Consider the following 17222-nt stretch of genomic DNA (forward strand, 5'->3'; position numbering starts at 1 on the left):
TTCCGTCGCGCGCTCAAGACTTTTTTATTTCATCAAGTTGGCCTGGCTTAAATCTTCTCCCCTTTTAAATGTAAATGTAAATTTGTTTTTAAATTATTGGGTATTTTAAATTTGTCTCAGCCAAATTATTTAATTCGTTTTTATTCTATTTTAAATTTTTGTATTTATGTGTTTTATTCTGTGGCTTTCACCGCCCTGAGTCCTTCGGGAGTAGGGCGGTATAGAAATCCAATAAAATAAAATAAATAATAAATAAAACAATAAATAAATAAAAATAGAAAATGTTTTTTACAATAATTTTTATTAAAATTTACAAATACAAAGGTAAATAAATGTTTTTGTTAAAGTAAATGTTTTACTTTAACAAAAAGTAAAAAAAAAAAGTGCAGAGGAAAAAGAAAAAAACAAGAAGAAAAAGAATATATAATGAAACAATTCTCCGCTCCCTAAAGACAAGCATAAACAAACAAGACATGCCTTCAGGGTTACAGTAGCACTTTTCAGATCCTTCCCATAGGAACGTCTATCTCCCCATTACCTGTTCCTGATCATTCAGTAAGATTAAATTGTTCTTCAAAAATAAGAGGATTAAATGTTTAGAAGTTTTCTTTTTAATGTATATTCTACAAGAAAATATATCTGACTTCTTGTTTTTCAACAATTTTAAGAATTGTAGACTTTTATATAGTGATGTTTAAAAATGTTTAAAAATGCAAAGCTTTAAAAAATGAATACGAACTACATATGTACGTATGCATGTATGCATGTATGCAAATAAAAGTAACCACAATATCTGCTATCTGTTCTGGATCTGCAAGTCCCATGGAATCTTAACCCTGTTATTTTCAATGACCTTCTATGGAATCTCCCATCTGGACTTGGGAAGGTCTAGCCCACCAATCAGCTGTCCTGGAAAGACAATACAGGAAAATCCCCTCCCCAGAGAGACAATGTCCCTACAACTCTAGACTTGTAGAAACAATAGAACATGTACTTCTCCAGTGCCTATACTATGGCGACATTTGTATAATCTTATTTTAACATTACAGTATTGCATCCAGGGCACACAGGACAATTTTACACTTCCCTACTGCTTTCAGATACCAATCCTGCTACCACAAACAATGTTGTTGCACAGCAGCGTCTAAAATCTGTACCACAGAGCTTGACTGTACCACAAACTAGTTTTAATGAGCACCTTGTTCATTTTCATACAGCATTATGATAAAGTTTGGTATGCTTCTCTATGCCCATCTATTATGTTTATCCTTCCTTTTAGCCTTTTTGTTCTTTCTGTCTTTAATTTTTTTAAACTTTTTATTGTAATTTTATTTTATTGTGTTTTTATGTTTTGTCTTTTATCCCACCCTTCTTATGCTGGTGTTTGATCTTAATAAAGGTTTGATTGGTTGATACACCCTGCCACTTTGTCTTGGACTCTCTCTCAGACCTCTCTGTACATCTTGGGTTCTCGTCTAGTATGGTAGACCCCTGCTTCTATGGATCTGGTGCTCAGTCCTGGTTCTTGTGCTGCCATGATCAATGCATCAGTGCTGTCTTTTAGTCCAGCCCTTTCCAACCCACTGGTGGAATTTCCCCATACAGGCACTTCCTGTGCTTGATTTTCCTCCCATGTCTGCGGCTACCCCAGGCACTCTCTCTGCGGGTCATCTTTGGGTGGCTACTCAGTATTTATTTTCTTTGTAAAAGCTCAGTCATTATGACTTTTTTCGTAACTTGGAATCTCTTTGAAACAGAGATATGCCTCTAAATTAAGATCAGACCAGTGTCATCCTGTGGTCTACATCTATGGGAGATCCTTTTGAGTTATTTTCTGCAAACTTGACAGCTCTACATTTTTAACTCGCTGCCACTGAACTACTAAAAAGGGATGTTATATTCTTTCATTTTAAAAAAATTCAAAAAAAGTTTTTTTTAAAAAAAAAATAGATCAGTGTCTCTACTCCCGAGGAGAAGAAGCCTAAATTTCCTATCTGTGTTCCTCAAAACTATAGGGGCTAGGATATTATGCTAATGAGAAAAAAAAGAAAAACAACAAAGGTAATAGATATACTGTCTTTCTCATATATCAGGCTTAGGAGGAATTAGGTATGAAAGGTATGAAAGACAGAGGATGATAACAGGAACTAGCAAGCTGCTATACCAAGGCACGGAATAGAGCTAGAGCAGGGGTCAGCAACTTTAAACACTCAAAGAGCCATTTGGACCTGTTTTCCACAAAAAAGAAAACACCAGGAGCCACAAAAGTCCTAACCAGAAGCCCCCCGTTCAATTCTGGAGTCTCCTCCTAGCACGGTGTCCTTTTTCCTCTACCTGTCCTAACTGAAAGCCCTATCAATTGTGGAGCCAAATGGAAAACCCGCCCCTTGCCATAGAGTCTCCTCCTGGTGCGTAGTGCTCCCCCGCCCACAACTGGAAGTCCTCTCAAAATTGTGGTGCCGACCGGTTCCATGGAGAGAGATTTTTCTGTGGAGCAGAGGGGGCATAGCTTCACATGCTGCCTGTATCCCGTGGATGGGGTTTCATTCATTTGTATGGTCCGGTTACTGTTATGTCACAGACCAGAGCTGGTCCATGGATCACAGATTAGGGACTCCTATTGTAAGTCATCCCCATATTCTTCAGAGCAACCAGGATACTGATAGCATTGTTGTTAAATGAATTGGGAAACTGTCTAATTATATTCAGGAACCAATCAGATTATTTTGATAGATCATGCAGAGGTTTGCACATGCTATGGATATAGAATTGAAAAGGAAGTGATCTGCATATGATCATGGAATCACTCAGGATTCTTGACTATCAGATCATCAAATAGAATCCCATATCCAAAATAAACAATGTTGCATCTATAGAGATGGATATTATTAGAAGCAGAATGACATGAAATGTTGAATTCCTCCTGTCTGGGCAACCTCAATGCACAATGTAATCCCTCAGTATAACGAGTCTAAAGATATCTAGTGCTCTGCCTAAGATAACTAAGATAACAGCTGGTTGTTGTGGAATAGAAAACACATTAATACATCCACTTTTCTGGCCATCAAAACCTTTTGAGTATGCACTCAAAATTGGCAGACTGCTAATGTTGACTCACAGAACCCATGCACCCTATTCCAGACAAATATTGCCTACTTTGCAGTCACTCATGTTCTCATTCATTCATTCATTCATTCATCTGTTCATCCATTGAACCTTTTTCTGGAGATCTTGGGAACTAAGTTTAGGACTTCTTGGTGGTAAACTTGTATTGCCAATCTAAAAGAAAGACTATTTACTTTGCAGTGAATGGGCAAGCCCTCTCCACATACTTACTGCCTGCTAGCATCTCAGGTTAGAGATAATGATGCCATCTCAGATGTAGCAAGTAAACTGCTTCCAAGACTGATGCCTGGTTTAGAATACATAGACAGGAATACACTATCCCTGCCACCTCTCTTTCTGATAAAAGAAAGTTACTCTCTGGAACTTTCCTGGAGACAAAAGAGCAGATCTCTTGGAAAATTGAAAAAAGAAAGAAGAAATATTTTAGAGCCATGTGAAAGATGAGCAATGAACATCTTTTTTCAAATCTTCTGAATTAAAATTGTAGCTTAGAAGAGTCTAGGAAAATCCAGAGAAAGCAAGCAAGAATTCCTTGTTGGAGTTATCCACTTTGAAGTATGTTAACTTTTAACAAAGAGTCAATTAGAACTCTGATTTACTTTATTATGTGTGCTAGTTTACAATCTCTGATAACTGGGGATTATTGTATTTGTGCAAATTCAGTTATTATATCCAAATCCAATCAAATTCTTTATCACAGGGCAGCAACCAAGACTAAATGGGACTGATTTAAAAAGACCGACCAAATACAAAACCATCTTATCCCCCCTTTTATTAGTAATCAGGCCATTGGCTTGGGAGTCTTCCCTTACATGCATGCCAGTGTTAAGGGGGTGGATGCCAAATAAGGTCATGCCTCAAGAAGATATAGCAATACCAAGCAGCTATAGGAAATGGCAAGAAAGCCAGTGGGTGTAAAAGCTAATTTAATGTAATGTAATTTAAAGCTAAAACCCACAAGGAAAAGATTATTCCTAAAAAATACTAATGACCAATATGATCATCGTATCTATAACTATGGAACAAACGGGGACAGTTGTTTTAATAAAATTTAATAACTAAAAATAATAAACAAAATGTGTTATTCTTCATTTCCTAAACAGATGCAGAGTTAACAGAAGTGTGGCTTCACAGCTAATCTAAATGCTGAATTCTGGAAGGCTGACAGCTGGCTTCTTTCTGCTGATTAAGAAACTGAAAAAAATGTCATTCTTGTTTCTGCAAGGGAGTTTTTCTCCTTGAATACAAATGTTTTTGTTTTTTTGTTTTAAAAAGTCCTGCTCGTCTCATTTTTTTTTTAACGCTGAAAGAAAGGGTTATTAAATCACAAAAGGGAGGAAGTTAGGTGGTGTGGATATAATCATAAATCATATATTTATTGATGTATCAGGAACAAAGCCAGTGACAGCTGTAAAACATCCAATTTTCCCCTTTAACTCCATTGGACAGAAATCTTGAAAGGTCTATTCAAAACATAGTCCTGTCTCATCAGGAAAAGGACATTTATTCAGTTCTAGTCTCTCAAGAATCTCTTGGTTTTCAGGTTCTAAACCAATGGAGATTGAAAGTTCTTTCTGTTCTACATAATGGTGAAAAGCTCTCATGTAAATGTTTTCTGCCTTCCTGTTTTCCATTATTTATTGAAGGTTTAAGAAAAAAAAAATCAAATACTTTATAGGCTTAAAACAGATTTGCATAGTGTAGATATTCAACAGACATAGTAACAATTCTGGTCATTTCTTGTATGTTTGCAAAGTAGGGTTTGGAGACATACTTAATATTTCACTACATGTTTTAAATAGTGTATTATTGTAAATGTCATGGCAAGCAGAGAAAAGCAAAATGTGCTTCATAGGAAATTTCTCTGAGTTATTTCCCAGCATTTTTTAGGGTGAAAAATCCATTTTATCCTTTCTTTGCTTCTTCAAATGCTCACCTGACAGAATACTTGGGTGGATCCACTCTCTGATTATTATCCAACATTTCCATCTTTAATAGCTATCCCTAAAAGTTGAGGTTCTTGCTTTCTTAATTCTCTAGTAAATCTGGAGATTCTTGTTAAGCCTGACAATTTCTACTTAAATAGTAATCTTTCAAAAAGCAATATAATTTGCAAGCATTATCAGAATATCAAAAACTTCATCTGATTTCTTCAATGTAAAATCACTTTTACAGGTTCTAAAATAGGCTAGGCAACTTGAAACAATTTGGTTCCTTCTCAAATAAATAACTGAAGAAAATAAAATTCACATGAAATGTTATTACCTAAGAAAGTAATAAGGATAAAAACCTAAACCCTGTTACACTTGTTAACTGCTATATCTCCAGTTCTTTGGGGCTAGATCCAGCTTTGTAATTTGTGTTTAGTATAGTCTAGTCAGTTTAGTTTGAATATAATTTTATACAGTTTGAGACTTAATTGCAAAGAGGTTTGTGAGCTGAAGTCAGGTTGTGATAAAATCAGGGGCTTCAGAAAAAATAACCAGTTGGGAGAACACATTTCTTTTTGACTGACATTCCACCAGAGACCTTAGGAAATCTCTCTTTTGCACCCTGCCCTCCTCATCTATTCAATGAAATCACAGCAACTGCTCTCCCATTAGGATCAATATCCAGGCCATTATGTTGGCAAAAGAAGCAGCAAATCACATTTAGCTGGATTGTCAGACTCATTATTATAAGCAGATGGCAGCCCATGCACTACAATGCAGCCGAGAAAAGACTGACATCATTTCACATTAAAATCTATAATGCTAATGCACATTGCCAACTCTTTGTAAAGGTCCTGAGTGCATTAATCTTCTGAATGATTTGCCAATATGCATGTTGGTAGAGGTGTTTTCTCCCTTAACTAGAGTTAAAAAGAAGGTCTTTGGGCTTGGTTAACATTGGTTAACATACATATTGGGAAAATTTAACAGGCAATCTTCTTAATAGTCCCAGATAGAAATTAAGGGAGTTTTTTGCGAAAGAAAATGTGACTCTAGTTCAAGTCTAAGGTTTTTGTTGTTGTTTCATAATCACTGCGCTCTAAAAAGAAACTAAACTGCAGAAATTGGTATAGACTTCAACTCACTTCTTCAAAATACAAAATACAAGACTGCAAAAATATTATAGCTTTATGAATAGACAGTCTTCTAGCTTGTACAGAAAAATAATTTTATAAAGCACGATGAAGTAAAGATTAAAGCTAAGGAACTATTCCTAAGTAAATGTTTTACTCATCTTTAGCAGTTTCTCAAAGGTAGGTATTTCTCTGTTTCAATTAGTCCTAGACCTTTTGTTGATGCCAAGGCTGTTAGGGAAATAACCAGAATTCCATTCCTTTTTCCGGATTTGGTCTTCAGCTTCTTTTTCTGATTCCTCCCTCATTTCTGCCTTCAGAGTCTTTGTTTTAAAAAGAACTTAAATTTTCTTTCCTTATGAGGGAGGGCATGCCTGGCCTATCTCATGTATCAATATTTGTCGAAAGCATAGACTGACCTTTCTCACAGTTCCTATCATCTATCTCCTCCCACTATGACTGCATGACTGTAACTTTGTTGCTTGTATCCTTATGATTTATATTAATATTGATTGTTTCCTGATTGCTTATTTGTACCCTATGACTATCATTAAGTGTTGTACCTTATGATTCTTGACAAATGTATCTTGTCCTTTTATGTACACCGAGAGCATATGCACCAAAGACAAATTCTTTGTGTGTCCAATCACACTTGGCCAATAAAGAATTCTATTCTATTCTATTCTATTCTATTCTATTCTATTCTATTCTATTCTATTCTATTCTATTCTATTCTATTCTATTCTATTCTATTCTATTCTATTATCTGCATTTGTTAGGTTGGATTATTTTGTCCTTTTGTGTAAAGACAGATGCAAAGAATTAATTAAGCTGGTCAACTTTCTCCCTGCTCCGTGCTCCTTGCCATCTTCTCCTGTTGAAATGAACCAATCATTTCCTAAAGTTTTGTCTTTTTTTACATGTTGAAAGAAACTTTTAAAATTATTTTTGACATTTGTTGCAAGTCTTAGTTTATTGTGGGCCTTAGCTTTCCTGACTGCATCTTTGCAGATTCAGGCTATTTGCTGGCATTCTGCCTTAGTTATGTGTCCCTCTTTTTATTTTAGTAATGAAATGTCTGAAGGAAAGTAACCAAGCTCAGAGACCACCAAGGATCCCACTATTTAACTGTGAGTTACAAATATTATTTTCTATTAAGGAATATATTACACTGTAAACTAATCTTCATAGTCATTAAGTGAATTCAGCTTTCCAGTTGACTAGGTTTATCAGAAGCCAGCTGGCAAAGTTGCAAATTGCAATCACATAATTGAAATTGAAATTGAAATTTTAATTTATATGCCACCCTTCTTCGGAGACTCAGGGTGGCTTACAATGTGTTAAGCAATAGCCTTCATACTTTTGTATATTTATACAAAGTCAGTTTATTGCCACCACAATCTGGATCCTCATTTTACCTACCTTTGAAAGGATGGAAGGCTGAGTCAACCTTGAGCCTGGTGAGATTTGAATTTGCAGTAATTGCAAGCAGCAGATGTTAATAATAGTGCTTTAGTCCATTGTACTACAGGCTCACATGTAACCATTGTAAATATTAGCCAGTTGCAAAGTACCTATATTACTACTGGTCATAACTTCAAGAATGGGTTGTAAGTCACTTTTTCCAAGGCTGCTGCAACTTTGAACCACTGTTAAGCTGCTTTGAAGATCAGGAGCTATAATGAGAAACAGGAACGTACAGTAATTATGCTAAAAACAGAGTTACGCATTTTGAAAAGCCTAAGGTTTTTTTAAAAATGATCTAAAGGAGAAACCAAAGACAAGAAGGGACAGGAAAGGAGAAAGGGAAAGAGGAAAGAAAAAGAAAAAGAAGGGAAGATGGGAAGAGAGCAAGGAAGGAAAAATAAAAAAGAGGGGAAGGAAGAAGAAAGGAGAATGAGGAGGGAAGGAAAAAGAAAAGGAAGGAAGGAAGGAAGGAAGGAAGGAAGGAAGGAAGGAAGGAAGGAAGGAAGGTTATAATGAGAGTGAGTGAGGGTCTCAGGGAAGTCCCGCCTTAGCACTTGGCCAGCACAGGTGCCCCCAACATGAGTCCCGTGTCACACCCACCATGGCCATGCCCATGCCCACGAACACCCTCGGCCACACACCCCTGGCCCTCCAAAGTCAAACACAACCCTGATGCAGCACTCAATGAAATTGAATTTGACACCCCTGGTTTAGGCAATTATAAAAAATTTACCTATAGAAGCACAATTATTTTAAAATGCACAAATATTTACATTTTATGTTAACATTATTTTATTAGAAAACTATTCTTCAAATATTGTTTAGGAAAGGAATGCTTATTATGTGTGATTTTTAAATCATGGCCACAGTTTCCTACCCATCTTCTAATGAGTTAAATTGGCTTTATCTCTATTAGTTCATACCAACAAAGTCTTGTTTAGTGCTTAATAATTTCTTAAGAATCTACTTTTCTTTTTAGAGGATTGCTTAGATTTGTTACTCCAACAAAGCAGATGGAAATCTGCTTTAATTCACTCTTATGACAAATTATTCCTTCAGTTTAGACTCTAAGAAGTAATGAGATATATTTTCATCATTTTTAAAAGAAGAAAAGAGAGAGAAAATGAACAAGTGAAGGAAAAAGGGGGGAAAATAACATGCAGAAATAGAATATCAATAAATGCACAAAGTGATTACCAAGATTATGCAATTAGTGCTCAGTATATTGCTGATAAAAAAATAACCGTAAAAACCAAAGTACAAGAAATTGTTTTAACATAAAGAAGGATTTGACTCTGAGCTGAGACCCAAAATCTGCACTATGTTGTTATTTAAGGAGGAGGAGGAGTTTATTATTCAGTTTATAATTAACTTTCCCTTTGTAGTACTATAACTAATATACAATATTCACAATTTTAATGTTTTAGGTAATTCTTATTTCCTTTAAAAGCATAGTCTAAATACCTTGCTGCACAATATGTAGTAGACATGGAAGCCATTTTTGTTTCAATTTGGTTAAACTTCTGTTGGGAATATATGGTGTTAATGTTGCCATTATTACATATTCTCCAAGTTTAAGTTCCCAGTTTCATATTTTTGGTAATGTATGACTTCTGCATGTCTTCTTCTCTACTAAATTTATCCTTGAAGCCATGAATATGTATCTTAGTAAACTGTGATAAATTTGAAATAATACATTTTGTAATTACGCTGAGTAAAAATTGGTTTCATTTCAAATTAGATGTCTGAAAATCTCTGAATCATGCTGTCTATTTTTTTCCTGTACTTTTGAGTTTGTTTACATGTTCACCACATATAGTAAAATGTTCCTTCTGTTTCATGGTATGTCCACCATTTGTTGCCATATGAATTGTCTATCTTAGCAATTATTGATGAAGTATCAAACATTTTGTAATGTTTTTTTCTGGTATAAAATATAAATTTGCAAGCTATTTCCAACTTACTAGGGAATGAATTTTTTAAAATATTCCTTGGAAATTTGCTTGACAACTTTTATGACTTGTTTATTTATTTATTTCATAGAAGGGGAATTACTTTTTAACAAATTATTTAGCAAATTTTATTCAAAGTCTAGATGTATTAAATATTCTGAAGGCATCAAGCTTTATATATGTGACAAAGGGAGAAACCCTTTTAGCAGGATTGCAAAGGGCATAACAATAACCAAATGATTTCACCAAGATCAGTGTCCAGAAACAATATAGAAGAAACCATCCCAACTTTCTTCTGTTTGCTAGTTTCCAACCATGCTTCAAGAGCAGCCCCATGAAAAATTCACTGCATTATTGTAATCTGGATACAATCAGTCCTATATGAATACAATTTTTAGTTTCAGAAAAACTTAGAGTTGATACAGCAGTTGGAGCTGGACAAACGCTCTCAGTTGCTACCATTTGAATCTCCAGGAACAAAACTGTACTCAAATGTATACCATGATTATAAAAATGTTCTCATCAGAGACTCTGACCAGACCTTCATCTCAGTATAAGTTCTAGTTAGACATTTCATAGATTCTGACCAGACTTTCATGTCAATACATGTTCTACTTAGATATCATGAGAGTCAGTTTAATGGCTTAAGTGCTGGCCTAGATACCAGGAGTCTGTGGGTTTCTAGTTCCACCTTAGGCATGAAAGCCAGTTGGGTGACTTTGGGCCAGTCACCTGCTCTCAATCTCATTCACTCCCCAGGATTGTTGTTGTGGGATTAATAGGAGAAGGAACAGCTGAATCAATATCCATACAAACAGATGCATAATGAAACCCCTTTCTTATGTGCAACTGCAATTCAGAATTCTTTCAAAATTACTTTTAACACACATATCTGCTTTTAAGGGGATAATTGCATCAACTATAAATAAAACTACTTGAAAAGATGAAAGTAAATACAAAACCTTTACACATATACTCCTATCCCACCATTACTTGCTATTTTCAGATGGGAGAATCTTTCAAATAATTAAATAGAAAGTGTATCCTTGATATACTTTTCAGCCAGTTTGCCTTCCTATTATTAGATAACTACTTCATATCATCAGGGAGGATTCTATGTGTTTTCACCTTTCAAAATATATATTCATCATCACAAAGTAATAAAATGTGTATATTCTTTTTAATTTTACCTGTTTTTTTTCTCCAATTGCATTTCACATGGTAGTTTTATTTCCCTAACAGTTTCATGTAGACTATAAAGCAGGAGAGAAAGGACAGAGATACCTTTAGACTTTACTTTGGCAGTGGTTGTGGTTGTGAATCATATGCTGCCAACAAGATTTATTAGCCTCTGGAATACTCTTCCCAAAGGTAATGCTGAAATCCTAATCAATTAGCATATTTAAAACAAGATTGGACAACACGCTAGTAGTTATATATTAGAGAAGATTTCCACACTGCCAGAAAACTGAACTAGAAAACTTTAAAAGTCTGGCCATCTCTAGGGGTATCAACTTTTGCAATGCAAAACACTTTTGTACTTACATTGCTGCTTCCTAAGGGCTTCCTATTCCATTGCAGAATGAGGTACGGTAAAGGAATAGCTTGAGACAGACAAGTAAAAACTATACAGAGCCTGTTTGGTGTAGTAGTTAAAGGCACCAAGCCAAAAAGCAAGAGACTGTGAGTTCAAGCCTCACCTTAGCCATGAAAGCCAGCTGGATGACCTTGAGCCAGTCACTCTATCTCAGCCCAACTCACTCCACAAGGTTGTTGGTGTTGTGGGGAAAATAGGAGGAGGAAGGTGTCTTGGATATGTTTGCTGCCTTGAATTATTCATAAAAATAATGTTGGGATATAAATAAATAAATAAAATAAAATTTCATCCTGAAATTACATCAGATCCTCATCCCTTCCAATGAGAAATGAAGAAATAAATATTGCCAGCTTTATTGGGACTAATCCAATGGTAAGTCCTTGATTCTGCTCCATTTTACTTACTCTTTCCACATAGTTTTCTCCAACTCCTACGCAAGGTATATCAATTTAACTACAATTTATGTTAACTATAATTATGTTAACTTATATGAGTATATATATTATTGATGTTAACTACAATTATGTTAACTTATATGTCTTAATTTTGCATACAACACTAAGCACAGCACAGCTACCATTTTTCCTTGGTTAAAAGCTATGAGATCTACATATCCCCTTCTGTTCATTCTATCTGTCACTCTTGATGTTTGACACTTGGTCCACATACCCGACAATCCTCAGTTTGCAATAACTGGACCTGGAATTTTGGTTGAAAGTTGGGTGAACATTAAGTGGTTCACCACATGACCTGACTTGATTTTATGATTCTTTTTATGATGGTCATTGTGATGGAATGTAGTGGTCTGGTTTTCCAGCAGGGAGAGGGGAAATAGCAGAGGAATAAGAGTCCAGATATTTTGTATGAGAGAAAGAGAGAAAAAAACTATCAGCTCCTCCCTGATAGTTCTCAGATACATGGTAATTTGCTTCGCTTTGGCAAATGTTTGTCTAGGTGTGGAACAATAAAGAATTCTGCTTAGAAGAGTTGCCATGTCTCTTTCTTGGTTGGGGCCTGGCAATCATAAACTGAATCAGCTCATTCATTAAGTGAACCATAAGGTCTTTAAGCAAACTGTATGGTCATTAGAAACATCCAGCATATCAATGGACTGGTGTTTGGTTTTTTTGGGTCTTTTTGCAGTTTTCTGCTGAAAAATGGCTAACAACTTTCCAAATTGCAATCATGTGACCATGCAATGCTGCAACCATTCAAAAATGCAAGCTACGTGCTGAACACCCCAAATGCAATCATGTCATGTCACAGCATTTTAAGATGATGGGAAGTGCTTTACAGTCTCTCTGAGGCTGTTGTAACTTTGAATGGTTGTTAACTGGTCATTAAGCAAGGACTACCTCTATCCATTTTCCAGAGATGCAGTAATATTTGTTGATTGATCAGCTGCAGTACTTGCAAAAAGACACTTTACAACTTAAAGCATAACATATTCCTTCTTATATAAGTTTTTGTGGGCCAGGAAAGAGTCGATTTGGTTCAGTCACATTAAAATGGTTTGTCTATGAAAACTGCATGTGAATATTGAAAACTAATGAGTATCGCAAATTCAGAAATACTGTACTGTACTCTACTACAATGACTTAAACCCTCAATAAAGTTCTCCTGTGCCACATATCTGGGAAAGAACCTTGGGAATAGTGGTGGTGGGATGGTTGAAAAGAAGAAATGAATTCTTCTCCAGTTAAGGCCATCCCCACATCACTTTTTGAGCACCACAGTCACGCCAATGTGGCTAATCTTAATAACAAAGCTGATTTTAAATGAGGTTAATTAAAACCTGAATCAAAGAAAGTATGAATTTGGATCAATCCCAGATCAAGCCATCAGAACTAATGAGATTATTGGAACTTTATAGTGGGATTACAATTTGGGAAGTTAGCTAAGAAGCCTCTAAAGGGTGGTGGTGGTGGTGGTTGGGTGGTGGGTTTTTTTTTTTTTAGAATTTGTATTCAGCCAACAGACTATTTGGATCAGCGGTCACCAACTGGTGGTCTGTGGACCACTGGTGGTCTGCGAGAAAATTTTGGTGGGCCGCAGAAAAATTATTTGCATTTTTTATATTGCACTAAATCAGGGGTCCTCAAACTATGGCCCCTGGGCCAGACACATGCAATGAATGCCTCTGTTACTGCAGAGAGTCTCCCCCTTCAGGGTCTTTTTATGTGGGTCGGATGGGGGCAGAAATTCTGACTTGGGGTTTGCTTCAACCTCCTGGTGCGGGGCTTTGGGTGAAGGCTGGAGGGAAGCACCGCTGGTGGCGAAGAGCCGGAGGGCCTTGTTCCAGTGGGACTGTATCCTGGCCTGGAACTGGCTGACCATCTCAGCCTGCTGAGCCTCCAGGCGCTGGTACCTAGCTTTGCACTCCCACAAGTCTTCCCTCTGCTTGGAAAGCCTATGCTTCTAGTCCTCAGTGTGGTGCTTCTGCTGAGCCTCCTTCTCGGTCAGATCCAATTTGAACTGAGCCAGCTGTTTTACCAACTCTTTCTCATGGTGGCTGCTTAGCTCCAACAAACTGCTTCCTGTTGGGGCCCTAAGGAGCCCAGGCAGGGAGGGAAGGAGTGGCTGGGGAGGGGAGGGGTGAATAGAGGCCGGTGAGGCACCCGACATGAGTGACATCAAGTTGACCATGCCCACCCAGTCACATGACCACCTAGCCATGCCCACCCAGGTGGTCATTTGGAAGATCATATTAGTGGTCCACGAGATTTAAAATTATGAATTTAGTGGTCCCTGAGGTCCGAAAGATTGGTGACCCCTGGTTTGGATGACTGTTTTTCTTAATACATGTATTAATTGCATATAGTTCAATTTATAAACAGTGCAAAAAACAAAAGGAAAAAGGAAGACAATCTGTATATGATGTTTTGTAAGTAATATATTTTGGTAACCACCCACATTCCTCCCTGTGTACTCTTGACAGAGCGACCTTCATCCTTCCTGGCACATCCATCACCTGCTGAACTTTTCAGGCAGCACCAACCTCATTGCATCCTTCCAAATAAACCTTTGTCCAAGTCCCATCTTATCACCCACTAGGGGATTCAGTGTTTGTGGAAATATTTATCTGTGATGAGGAGCTGGTAGTGGTAAAATGGAAAAAAGACCACAAGTTCAGCACCTTTGAATGTTAGTGCTGATGGTTAGCTTTAAAGCCTATCTACCACTCTCATCTTTCTTGTATTAATAAACTATTTATTTTTGCTTCCAAGCACAATAAAAAAAATAGCCTGGGAATTGGTGGCATCTGTAATGATCTTTAGCTCTCTCTTTTTTTCACGAAGGACAAAGAATACCTCTCTGTACACACATCCTGTCTTTACACACTAACAAAGTTAGTGCCTCAGTAGACAAATCTTTGCACGCTTGAGCAGGTGAGGTGACTTTCTAATTAGCTCTTGCTTTGCTTTTTTGAAACAAACCTTCCAGACCTTTGCCAGCCATTAGTCCAATTAGCAGAACAAAGGAGGGGAAGGAGATCATACCCCAAGGACTTTCTGGAGAAAGTCTGAGGCTGTAGGGGAACCGGCTTTGTTAAAGGAGGCAACTGGGAATACCTGCTCAGTTCTTCTAATGGTAGAAATGCATGGAAAGATACCAACTCAAGAGACCAAGGGTAGAAAGGGCTTGAACCCTCACTGACCTGATGTCGGACAGAAACCAAACCCTATCAATGAGCTACCCAAAAAAAAAAAAAGATCTATCTAAAGGATGCACTGAACAAATACAGGAATCTCACAATGTGTATTGTTGTATTGTTGTATATGGCAAATATACGTAGTTCCAGAGTGGGAGCATGACATGGCAGGAACTGAAGAGAATTCTTTTTTCCCTTACAACAAAATGGTGGAAAATATAATTTCAAGGAGGAACAGCTGATGAAAGATACAGGCCCCTTCCCTATATTTCTCACTTGGCCAGCATTTATTTGACAGTACATAAAAATATTTACAAAATAAAACTTTCCTGCACATTTCTCCCAGTGATGACATCAAGCACCACGATCACTGAGCCTAACAACTTTAACAACAACTTTCACTCACATTATCTAGATAATAGGCTGGATGGAGAAGACATGGATGAAACTAAAGCAAAAGCAGCACCAGGCAAAGCAAACAGCAGGCAGAATCCTGGAGTGGATTGTTGGTGAGCTAGGTGGACTTTCCTATCAATGTCTTAAAGTAGCCTTCTTCATCACTGATAGCACTGACTTTGCCTATTTCTTGTGGAGGCTATGAGGACTAGACCAAGGGAGGAGAACAGCACTATGAGATGAAAGGAATCAAGTGGGCCTGACAGGGAAGGGGCTAACTGGAATCTTTTCCCTACAGTCATTTAAAAGCCCAGTCCTGCAATGATTGGCTATTTATTGAATGGTTTGAAAAACAATTTCTAGATTTCAGAACATTAAAATAATCCCTAAATGGTTCACAGATGCAATCTACTGCTGATTCTTTGTTTCCTGTACAATGGCACTTGCAGGATCTTGCTGCATCCCTAGTATAGATCTCCTGCGTGAGCAGGGGGTTGGACTAGATGATCTCCAAGGTCCCTTCCAACTCTGTTATTTCCTAAAGAAGCCAAAAGCAACATCACACAACAAGCTTCTCTTTTAGGCAACCATGCAAAACATATCAGAAAGGGCCCAGATTTGCATTGCAATGTTGTAGGGATGGTTTTATTAATCCAATCTCCTTGCCCACACTGTGAAGGATGCTATTACTGAAGTAAGATTTATGACTCAGCAAAAAATGCCCCCCATCTTGAAACAGTAGTCAAAGAAAAGACAAAAGTACACAAATGCATTATTCCATACTCCATGCAGAAGCCTACTCACAAAGATATTAAAAACCACTTAATCATCCATGTTATACCACTGCCACTCCAATTGTCCACCAATTGGAGAATCTATGCATGCTTCATAGCTAGAGCCAAGATTGACCCAAACTGAAATGGGTCCATATAATTAATTTCATCCAAGAGTATTTGGAAACCACACATTTAGCACTTTGGACAGGAAGAGGAAATATGTGTGCAATCAATAGTTGTTGCAATCCTCAGAATCTAGAGAAGCTTACTTTAGTAATGGCCTTCATGATCAATTGCTCTGGAATGTTGCCAAAAACCTGTGTACTCTCTTTTGTTTTACACATTCTGTCAATGAATTCTGGTTTAAGACAGATATTTTTTGTTTGAAGCAAAGCCTTGCAACTGCTACAGCCAACAATTCAAAATATTTGCTGTTCTATTTAGATGCCAGTTTCTTCAGTTGTCTTGATGTTGCACTCATATACATGGCAGGATAGGCTCAAAGTCCACTCGTCAATACTTGCCTGCAATTCATTAAAGCTTGAGGGTGGAGATTCATTCTCTGAGTTTGTGGATTGGTTTCTGAATGTCCATCTTCGGTGGAATTTAGGGGATGTCACTGTTGGTGTTGCTCTGCTTAAAAGGGCTTTGTGTCATCAGGGGGTTTGTGGGTGGGGGAGTCGTGTCGGGTAGGGTCATGTGATGGGTCTGTTAGTGGGCCTTGTGACGGGTCAGGTGTGGGTCATGTCAGGTGAGGATCTTGTGATGGATCTGGTGATGGGGAGGTCATGTCAGGTGAGGGTCATTGGGAGGTGAAGTGCTGGTTGGGGATGTGTGGGTTGGTTGAGGGTCAATGCCATTGTTGGTTGGCTGTATGGTTAATTTGAATTCTGAGGCTGGTTGTAGGTCGATGTGTCTATTGATGGAATTGTTTGTGGAATGCCAGGCCTCGATAAACTCATGAGCGTGGTGGCTGGTAGTGTGGCCAATGATTCTTGTATTGCTCCAATCGAATTAGTGCTGTTCAGTGTCAGTGTGAGTAGAGATCAGAGATTTGGGACTATGGCATTTGACTGCCAGCTGGTGTTCAGCCCAACCCAGCCTCACAGGACTACTGTTGTGGGAAAAATAGGAGGAGAAAAATGTATTATGTATATTCTCTGCCTTGAGTTCTTATAAAGTAATAAAGGAG

The 17222-nt window shown here is 37.4% G+C and overlaps 1 protein-coding gene across 2 annotated transcripts in view; it reads left to right on the plus strand.

The window, feature by feature from the left end:
- Positions 1-17222, plus strand: part of LOC148114817 (uncharacterized) — a 281956-nt gene that overhangs the window by 182182 nt on the left and 82552 nt on the right. For both annotated transcript variants that reach the window (XR_015733227.1, XM_087890222.1), the window contains exon 3: positions 7258-7320. Coding sequence is in view for 1 of the 2 variants with exons in the window: in XM_087890222.1 (XP_087746348.1) it covers positions 7258-7320 (63 nt within the window). In the remaining variant the exon portion in view is untranslated. The remainder of the gene's footprint in view (positions 1-7257; positions 7321-17222) is intronic.

Source organism: Pantherophis guttatus, chromosome 3, assembly GCF_059756535.1.
Source record: "Pantherophis guttatus breed Tessera chromosome 3, ASM5975653v1, whole genome shotgun sequence".
In the NCBI taxonomy this organism is placed as follows: domain Eukaryota; kingdom Metazoa; phylum Chordata; class Lepidosauria; order Squamata; family Colubridae; genus Pantherophis; species Pantherophis guttatus.